The sequence below is a fragment of the Atta colombica genome, unplaced genomic scaffold (assembly GCF_001594045.1).
Source record: "Atta colombica isolate Treedump-2 unplaced genomic scaffold, Acol1.0 scaffold102, whole genome shotgun sequence".
In the NCBI taxonomy this organism is placed as follows: domain Eukaryota; kingdom Metazoa; phylum Arthropoda; class Insecta; order Hymenoptera; family Formicidae; genus Atta; species Atta colombica.
In genome coordinates, this window is record NW_017259187.1 from 437,858 (window position 1) to 448,536 (window position 10,679).

Sequence of the window (10,679 nt, forward strand, 5' to 3'; positions counted from 1 at the left end):
AATAATAAAAGTAAACGCATATGCTCAATATGTATTGCTTATTATTCATATCAGAAGAAGATTACTCGTTTTTTATTTTGTATCTCTTGCAAAATATATTGATATCTGATCAATATTGAAAGTATCTAATATTGAAAATTTGAGCATCAAAGATCACTCGGGATATCCATGACCTATATTCCTATATTTGCGAAGTTCTATCAGTTCAATGTATGTTCAGAAAAATCGCCACGCCAGTGGAATGCTTTTTTTCGTTTTATTATCGTATCAAAGCAAATAATAAAATTGAGAATTCGTATTATAAAAAAAATATTATAGACGATATATTGAAGATAAAAATTCTTTTTTTAAATAGATCGATTTAAAAATTAGTTACTGGAAGGCAATCGCAATCTACGAATTGAATGAGACGGATAAAAAAATGTGGGAAACTTGATGTATTTCTTTTTTCTGTGTATTTATTATTATATCTTCTGTGTATAATCGGTCAACAATCATAATTGTGTATCATTTTCGCGATGATTTTATTTCTAGCTATTAGACTTGATTCCACGCATATGCTTAATGCGGAAACTGTTGTTAGATTATCTTCTCATCTTTCTAAGTTCTCATTCCACGAAAGCTGCATTGACGAACGTTTGCTCTTGAATGCATAATGTTATTTAACTTTATGCGAGTTGCTTCAGATTTCTCATGCTATCTTTCATCTTCGACTTCTTCGGCTAATTCAAAGTTTGTAGCGAAAATTTCACTGCACACGATTTTCTTTAACATTGTTTCAACTTTTTTAGTGCGAAATATTTTTATAACTCAAATAGTTCAAAATAAATTTCTAAAAAATTTTAATAAAGCAGAATGATAGAACAGCATGATAAAACAATATGATGTTTTCTCTAAATATTATTCTCAACTTCTAAATATAAATCTGATCTCTATCTACATTTTCCCAGGTATAACTGGAGGCAATTTAATTTATTTTTCAAATAATAAGCAATTTCCTTGAAGATAATATAATAAATTGAACTATGCTTCAGATTTATTATCAAATAGAAACATAAAAGAAGGAAAATATATCAATATTTCTTCGCGATCAGTTACCTTTCTGTTATTAACCGACTTGATCGTTGCATCACTATTATACGTGCATAAATGATACGAGATTGAAATGACACAATCGTGGTCATAACAATAAGCGAGTGTCGCGAATTAATTTAAATCGCAAGAAGGACGTGTATGCCAGGCACGAGCAGCTATTTGCCAGCGCAGTTTATTAAGCTGAAAACTCGGAAGTACGTTCAGTGTCATTGATACTATCAACGATGTTGATTTTCTTTGTAAAGCTTGACATTGTATTGTAATTTCACGGAAATAATTAATATATCAACTTGAGTCCACAATAGTTTTAAGAATTTCGAGCTATTAAGTGACTTATTAGGAACTCCTACGCGGCTATATGTAACGCATATTGAACCATTTATGTAGCGTACTCAGAATATTTAATCAACATTAAGTCTTTCCTCAATATAGAAGATATTTCTTATGCTCGTCGTGCGAAACAATGGAATCCAAAATGGGAAGTTTGTCATGATATTTTTTGCTTAAAAATTTCCGAAGCAGCACAATTATGATTGGAAATAATGATTAATTTTTAAGCATGCCAGGCACGTTCGTAGACAAGGTTTGAGAAACGTTTTATATTAAAATCACATTCACTATTCATACACACGCAATCGTTCATCAATTCTTATCATTCGAACATAATCCTTGATTTTTAAATATGTACGATATCAATATCGTATTATATAAATGATATATAATAATTTGATATATATAATATATGTATAATTTATAATTATATATATAATTTGATAATAACTTATATCAACTTTGATATATAATCATTTTGACCTTGTGTTGAAGTGAAATAAAGATAAAAAAATTTCAGATAAAATAATTATAAATCTATTACTCAAACAAAGTAAATGAGAGAAATAAATTTTTGCCTGTTGCATGTAACTGTTGTTTTTTTAGACACCAGTGTTTACGTTTTGAATATATGTAGTTAAATCTTCTGTCACGAAATTGCTGAAAAACACGCGCCAAGATTTTCTCACGTTCAATCAGAATAATTAAGAGTCTTTAAATAAATTGACACATTAATACGACAATTATAATTCATATTTGTCTTGTTAAATTCATAATATCAAATTATACGCAATTTAAGTTGTTTTTAATGATTTCTATAAATTACATTTCTATAAGTTCTATATTCAATATATCATTAATTTAATTAGAACAATGAAGTTAAATAATTTAACTCAAGAAAATGTATTAAATTTAATTCAAATGTATTATATTTTATTATTTATTGAGTGCATACATTAATATGGACATTGTTTACTTTGAAACTAACTCCAGAAATAGACTAATTCATGTTGGCACATATGAAGGTTAAAAAAAATATCTAAGAATGTAAATTCGATGCTTTTAGGATGAGCATAAAAGTTTACGAACCAATTGTGCATTTACTTAAAGGATCTTATCGGAATAGACGTAGAAAAAAGTTTTATTATATAATCATCACTTATGTTCGATCTATTGTGGTTATATTTTACATACGTTACTATTAATGAGTATGTCATTTACCTTACACTGATAGTACGATACGCGGGCGGGGCGCATTTATTAAGAATGCGATGTCATTGATGTGACGTACATGGAATGACAACACGTGCGTAATTGGAAACGATTAAACAAAACTCTCTCTCTCTTTCTCTCTCTTTTTTTTTTTGCAAAGTCTGCACCGCGCGCGTAGGTTTAGCACGGCATTTGGACACAACGCAATTCGCGCGACTAATATTGCGAATAGACTCTCGTCGCTGTTTGACTTTGCCTCTTATTCTCCCCCTTTTTCCGCACTGGTATTCGCATTATCTGTCTTCTAACGCAACGTCGAATTATACGTTCGCACAATAGAGACGTAGTAGAATTAGCGCTCTGAGATGATACGAAAGATGTGCGCATTTTGTCTCAATGCAATGAGATGCAAACGAGTCCTCGAGAGATATCCTTCCTTTCTTCGTGAAACTGCGAATCTTTTCGAACAGCTACGACAGCGAGACGTTTTTCAACGTCAACGATATGCCTATTTTATATTTACAATATTCGATCTACAAAAATAATTAGATTAATATGAATTTATGTTGTGAAATTTTTTTTCAGTATCTCTATACTGAAAAGAGGATCAGTCTTCAAATATAATATTTAAGCCTTTTTTATCCTTTTTTATTTTTTTTATTATTGGCACAAATAAAAACTCGCTATTTTTACAAAATAAAAATTTATCACTTCATAGGAAGAATTTTTGTCAATTTTTCCTATTTTTCTATTGCTGTTTCTATATTTTTCTGAATGATTCCAAAACGACGAAATGATATATTTGTTAATGTCTCAAAATAATAGTTATATAATTTGCGAAAATTTCGAAATTATATTTATATAATTTCGAAATATTCAATTTATATTTATGTTGTATTGTTCATATTTACGTAACGGGAACGCCAGCAGTGTAACTGACTTTCGATATCGGACAAATTAGCAAAAACTACGAGCACTACCGCTCTCAAACGATGAGATGATGTGCAAGTCGATACGTATACAGATAGAAAAACGTAAATACAGAAAATGAATATACTGCAGTATGTTTTATTTTAATATTTTTTATTTACCTATATTGTTTAATTTTTTCTATTCGTAAAATGTTACGCCAACATGCTTTCGTGATGTAGTTTACTACAATAACAATGCAAACATAATCTTTATCCAGTATGTAATTTTTAATTAGCAGAATTTTTTTCTCAGCGAGATATGTATTACAAATATGTCACATTTTAATTCAGTAAAATGTCGCTGCTTTCCTCTCTGAGTTTTTATTGACTACACAAACGACATGTACGGTGATATCCTGAAAAGAGACTGTTCACAAAAAATAATTTATCTTTATGTCCCGATTTAAATGCGGTTTGTACAATGGTAGATATCGTGAAGTCGCACTGGGGTGACAAGCGGATGAATTATGAACACTTGCGACTACCAATCGAATGAAATGCATGCAATCTCTATAACGTAGCTGATGCAGTATTATGCATGAATAAATGCAGAAATGTGTTATCAAATACGTGCGACATGTTGCATCACTGTGGCTTCGGTGTTATGGTAAAATAATGCAAATCAACAAACGCGAATTATAAATCTGAGTATTCTCTCCATTAATTATCTCCATTTATCTCTAAACAATAGAAGTTACATTGTTAAATCTAATCGATCTAATTTTAAAACATAAAGCATAAAAATTGTTTTACTCGTTGTTTTTGCTCGTTGTAATAATACTAGTTTGCGATAAAATATTTTATTTAATAATTTTATTTGTTTTTTTTGCCATGAATACAAATCCATTCTTTAAATTTAGCTCTCACATTACAATTTTGAAAAAAATGACATTAAGAAGGCGAAAAAAAATAATTTTGAGGATTTTTATGTTGTAACACAGCAAATTTTTTTCTAAATTTTATTAATGCTCTCCTCCCCATGCAAAAGATCAATTTTTAACTTTAAAATGTTTTAATTTGTTTCGCTATAATTTTTCAAAATATAGCAATTTGAAAATGGTTCCTCCCATGCAATACATGGAAAAAGCTTTTTATTCCATTTTAACACTGCATATTTATGTATAGTGCCCGCCAAAAATTCCGAACCAGTTGAATATCTCGGTAAGTAACATTTTTGAGAAAAATGTTTTAGGCGGCAAAAGTTGGGTTTAAAAAGATCTATTTAATAAATTTCATCAGTTTGACCTTGAGTGACCTTTTTAAATTGGATACCCTATTTTTTATTCCAGAATCTAATAGCCGAAGTCAAAAACAAATGCTACAATAATGTTCATTTTCATTAAGTATTACTCGAATTATAATGCTTGAAAGTTACTGTATTGCCATTGTTAGTATTATCCAAGGTGTTCGACCGACGGAGAACTAAAACCTCTTGAATATTATTCAGAATTGTGCCCTGGATAACATTTGTTAAGATCAAAGTCATTGTTTCTCTTATTTTTAGCAAATTCATTTTTTATGTAAAAATGAGAATAGCAATACTATAACTTTTAAGCATTATAACTTAAGCATTGTAACTCAAAAAATACTTAATAAAAATGAACTTTATTGTAGCATTTTGAAAAGTTTTTAACATTGGCTAATAGATTTTGGAATCAAAAATAGGGTGTCCAGTGTGTGTCTTGTCCTACTGAAGTGAACGGCAAGGCTTACGAAAACGTTAGCATTAATAATAGATAAAAACGTGGAGATAATTTTCTGATATCTTTGAAGATAATATCTGTAAAAATCTAAAAAGCGTTATCATATAGAGTGTCCAATTTAAAAAAATCGATGAAAAAAGTCAATGGCCTTGATCTGACATTGGCAATGCTATCTAAGTTCAAACTGATAAGATCATTAAATAAATCTTTTTAAACCCTACAATTTTTATCTGAAACATTTTTCTTAAAAATGCATTTTTTCCGAGATATTCAGCTGGCTCTGAATTTTTGGCGGGCACTGTATATATGAAAAGTAAGTGCTTTTGCGATTACATAATACTATGCTCGGATCATATCAACAGTAAATCAAAAAGCAATATGAAATTGACAATACAATATGACTATTTTCAATGCGGTATATCTCGAAAACGAAAAGTTATATCGAAACGAAACAAAATGTATTTTAAAGCTGAAAGTTATACTTTCACGTGATATTAACGAAAAAAAAATTAATGCCGATGTTACAACGTTAAAATCGGATTTTGTACTTGTTTGTCAAAAATGTGATGAAGCAATTGATAAATAACATCGTATTTAGTATTCAAAAAATTATGGGAACGATTATGTTTGTTCAGACAATGATCTCAAAGTATAAATTTGCATAAAGATAAATAAATAACAAGATAAGCAGAATTTAGTATATATAAAAAAGTACTTATAATTCAATATAATATATGTAATTTAGAATTTAACATGCGCGCATGAAGAGAAACAGAATTTAATTTGCGACCGCCGTTTCTGTGGCGAATGTCAAACAAATTATTGAACGTGTTTCGTAATGCAGGTAGCGTACGGAGGCTCTTTTTACACGTTACGCGAATATGAAACGTTATATACTGTTTAAAATTATGCATGTTAATACATACGTGTTTGTCAGTCCAATGTATTATCGTCATGATGACATAACATTTCTAACGTGTTAAAACAATATAATGTACCAGAACTTTGGTAATCACTTGAATTCGTATATTGCTGACGTGAGATTAAAAAACATTATCATTCTGTAATTTGCTTCAAGTTGTTTATTATTTTTGTGAAATTATGAAATGACTTAGATATGTAAAATTGATTCTGGAAACTTATTACATATTTTACCGATTGAATGAATCGTTTACCGAGTTCGATAGTTAGCTTCGCTTACGTCTTTATAATCTTAGAATTAATATTCATCGTTAAACTCGTTCTTCTCACGGAGAAAATATAAAATTTTTTATCACTGTTCCGATCGAAGTAAAATAACATCGTTATGTTATTAAAAATTTTTTTCTGGAATATTACAATAGTTCTTCGAAGAATGATTTTATACATCGCGTTATTAATATACAACAGTTACGTTTAATTCTTTCAAATTTTCAAAGTTAATTGCTTTTAATTGGAATACAACATAGTTGTCAAATTTCATGTCAATAGCGAATCATTATTTACGAGCTTTGTTTAAGTCAATATTTTACAGTAAGACCATTGTTCAATACGTAAATATTATCCTAGTAGATAATGTCGCGGAAGTGTTCAGAGGTTCCCTTGTGTAACATAACAGCTTGATATCATCGCTCGCTATTTTGATTCATGAAACACGACATAATAGTTTAATATTTTTCAGATTAGAGAAGTGTTCTAGGAGTGACATAATATCTTTCAGATCAGAGAAGTATAGTAGTGTCAAACGAAACCGCAAAAGAACTGCAGAGAGGAAAAGGGAAAAAAACAAAAATTATGCATAATTACGCGGAAAGAATGCTTTGTCATATCTCGGATGAGATTTACAGGTATATAATTTTGCGAGTCGTGTTCGCTCAGGTGTGGGAAGAAAAGGCCTAATGGGAAGACCAGTATCTGAGAACATGTGCGAGTTGCCGCTCGTGAAATAATCGCGCGTGTCGTCGCCGCTCGCTAATTTACGACCGCATAACGTATGCAAGGCGTCATTCCCTGTTCGTTGCATTAATGTCTTCCTAGGCAACGCGTGCGGCACACGTCAATTAGGTCACGGCTCACGTTCTATTTCGGTAGATAGGTGGGGAAAAACACCCCTCACCTTCTCGGCCCGGAGGACGCGAGCGAAGGTTCGTTTCTATGAATTCGTTTTGCAAAATCCTCATTCTCTCGCCTCCGGTTGCAAAACCGGTGGTGGAAAGGTGAAGGTTCCATGAAACAAATTTCATAGAAATAAAATCCAACTTTAATTCTCACAATCGAAAACTGTAATTCTCGGTAATTTATACCGTTATCTATTCATCCCAGCCTCGGAAACTATCCAATCCCCTTGTCGACGAAGCTCCGATTAATATTCCCCGGCGCGATACTGTCGACGTCCCACAAACCGCCGTCATCCCCCCCCTCACCCGCCTCCCTCCTCCTCCCTCGCTTAATCGCGGGGTCTTTCCCTTTCTGTATTATTCCGAGCTTTTAATGCATCTTTCATCTAGCGGACAGCGCGCGATAAATTGCCGGCGTATCGATTTCAGAACACAGCGTCTTACAGTATGAAAGAGCAAAACGAGCAGAGGATGACAGATATAGAGGACATTGACTCGCCGGGCATGGGTATTCGTGTGAGAACTACCGCCCCGGTGTGTTACGGGAGGAACATGACATTTCCTCGGCCGACTTCGTCTTACGCACATAGACACGAACTTCCAGCTATAGTGACTGAGGGAGAGAGCTGCAGACTTCTTGCCGAGGTAAGGGGCAGCACACTATTACGTTATTGTCGTATTCGTATTATTTCGCGGGTGACTCGAAATCTCGCGTAGGCCCAGACATTTTTAATTGCAACCCGAATTAATTAACTTCATATTATTCGATTTCATTATCAAACGTTCTCAGACAGTTCATTTCTTCAATGCATATCTGGTGCATCAAAAAAATTGTTATGTCTTATTTGATAAAGAACACAGAGTCGAGTGTCTAAAATAGTCTAAAGGTAAAATAGTCTAAAGGTACCGAAAATATAAATAAAATAACTTGTACCTAAAATAAATTTTTTTGTATTGGGAGTACAAATTAGTTCGGTCCGTTTTTTTGTGCATTTATTTCAAAATAAAATGAATGAACAGATCAATTAAAGTATTGTCCATCGCCTACTACTTTTTCCCATCTCTCAGGCAATTTTCGATTTCTGCGAAAGAAGTGAACCGGTGACTTGCTACATCCTTCGGAACAACCAGTAATCAGAAGGAGCAATGTCCGGAGAATACGGCGGGTGCGATAAAACATCCCATTTGAGCGTTTCCAAATATTTTTTTACGACTTTAGCGACATGAGGACAAGCATTGTCATGAAGAAGAATAACTTTATCATGTCTTTGCTCGTATTCCGTTTTTCTCGCAATGCACGGCTCAAACGAATCAATTGTAGCCGATACCGATCGTCGTAATGGAATCGCCAGGTTTCAGCAGCTCATAGTAAACAAGACCCTTTTGGTTCCACCAGATACAGAGCATGATCTTCGAACCATGAATATTCGGCCGTGTTGATGTTGAGGTCGATAGCAACGATTGATCGGGCTTTTTTCTTCTTGGGATTGTCGTAGAATATCCATTTCTCATCTTCAATCACAATTCGATGCAAAAAACCTTTTCTCTGTTGTCTTTGAATCAGCTGTTCGCAAGTGAAATCGCCTTTCAACGTCTCTCGGTTTCAGTTCATAAGGCACCCAATTTCCTTATTTTTGAATCATTCTCATGGCTCTCAATCGTACAGAAACGACTTGTTGAATTATCTCCAATGATTCTGCAAACTCCTCTTGCGTTTGACTCTGATCTTTTTCAAGTAATGCCTCTAAGTCTTTGTCTTCGAATTTTTTTGGCTGTCCAGAGCGAGGCTTGTCTTCAACGCTGAAATCTCCATCCTTGAAATGTCGAAATCATTCCCATGATTTATCAGTTGGAGCAGTGTCACCATAAACTTCGACAAGCATTCGAAGGGCTTCAGCCGCACTTTTCTTCCAATTAAAGCAGAAAATCAAAACCTCCCGCAAATGCTGCTTGGTTAAACACAAATTTCGACATTTCAAACACAGTAAAAATAAAAATTTTTGTATGAAACTCAAAGCGATATAAACTGAATATTATTAGCAGATGTTTAATCTCTCTGAAACCGCCAAAATCAGCTGTTACAATGAACCATTCACAACAGCTGGAGCTATCTTTAGGGAAACGGACCGAACTAATTTGTACTCCTAGAATAAAATGTAGAATAAAATGTAATTTCTATTATCGGATTTTTCTCGATTATTCAATGTTTAGGGCCTGTCTTCATTAGGTCGGATAATCAAGGTTCTATTATAGATCCTCTCGATCCCGCTCGGTACCGCGAGACGAGATAATGAATCTAGTTGGGAAATGGTAAATTACAGGGTCGGTCTTGTACAATCCGTTCTCTCGTTGCAGCCGCGCAGGCTGTCTCAAACCGTGGTTACGGAACTGTTTCCCTCCACATCTGCGCTGCAGCACGAGTTTGTCGTTTTCTCTTTTTTTTTTTTTTATCTCGTAATCATATCGCTGCTCCATGAGTGCGGTATCTCGCTCGATTAGTCGCTTCCTCGAGAAACGAGGATTACGCAAGCAGTACGCCTCCGGTTTGTTTTACAGCAGCAAGAGGGCAATTCCTGCAGCGACGGCCAACTGTCGGGCGTGATGCCGGATGTAGCGATGGCGACGGCCTCCTTCGGTGCTCTGCATTTAATCGAGGAGCAGGAATTGGAATTGGATCTCGGTGACGGGGCGTCGCACCTCTTACCGCACGTTTCCCCGTCGGGCGGTGGAACCATTGAGCCGGCTGCTCACCGGTCGTCGCTTCCTCATCAGCATCAAAGACACTTCTCCGGTCCACCGCCCCCACCTTACGTGTATCATCGTGCTGGCACTGCCTTACCGAGGTTTATTTGAAATTTATATATGATATGTGGATGGAGCGGACAACATGGCAACTACTGATGATTTTCCTTTGTATTCCCTCTTCTCTCTCTCTTTCTCTCTCTCTCTCTCTCCCGTTTTTTCCTTTATTATTACATAGCCAACCTCCTCTATCTCTCTTTCTCTCTATCGTAGCATGTATCGATCAAACCTTATTCTTGCGGGTACAAATTTATTACAAGGGTAATTTTATGTACATTTTTATTTAAAGCAAGCTTAAAAAAGGATAGAAAGTACTTGATTTAAGAGTATCCGTAATTTTTTCGGATTTGGAAGTTATGCCCTGTGTACACACAAAAAGGAAAAAATTTTGCTTATCAAATACGATGCGAATGTGTACGGAGTATACGGAGGTTTCATACCGTATAATCTATATATATAAATATATATAT

At 33.9% G+C, this 10,679-nt stretch overlaps 2 protein-coding genes across 3 annotated transcripts in view; one reads left to right on the plus strand and one right to left on the minus strand.

Annotated features, from left to right (window-relative positions):
- LOC108687902 overlaps nt 1-2,859 on the minus strand; it is a 7,022-nt gene extending 4,163 nt beyond the window's left edge. For both annotated transcript variants that reach the window (XM_018193934.1, XM_018193964.1), the window contains exon 1: nt 2,647-2,859. The gene's annotated coding sequence lies outside the window, so the exon portion shown is untranslated. The remainder of the gene's footprint in view (nt 1-2,646) is intronic.
- The window catches only part of LOC108687927 (BTB/POZ domain-containing protein 7), a 21,172-nt gene extending 10,547 nt beyond the window's left edge, over nt 1-10,625 (plus strand). The window contains exons 10-11 of the mRNA XM_018193974.1: nt 7,837-8,052; nt 9,964-10,625. Of these exons, the coding sequence (XP_018049463.1) occupies nt 7,837-8,052; nt 9,964-10,260 (513 nt within the window). The 3' untranslated portion in view covers nt 10,261-10,625. The remainder of the gene's footprint in view (nt 1-7,836; nt 8,053-9,963) is intronic.
- The last annotated feature ends 54 nt before the right edge of the window (nt 10,626-10,679 follow it).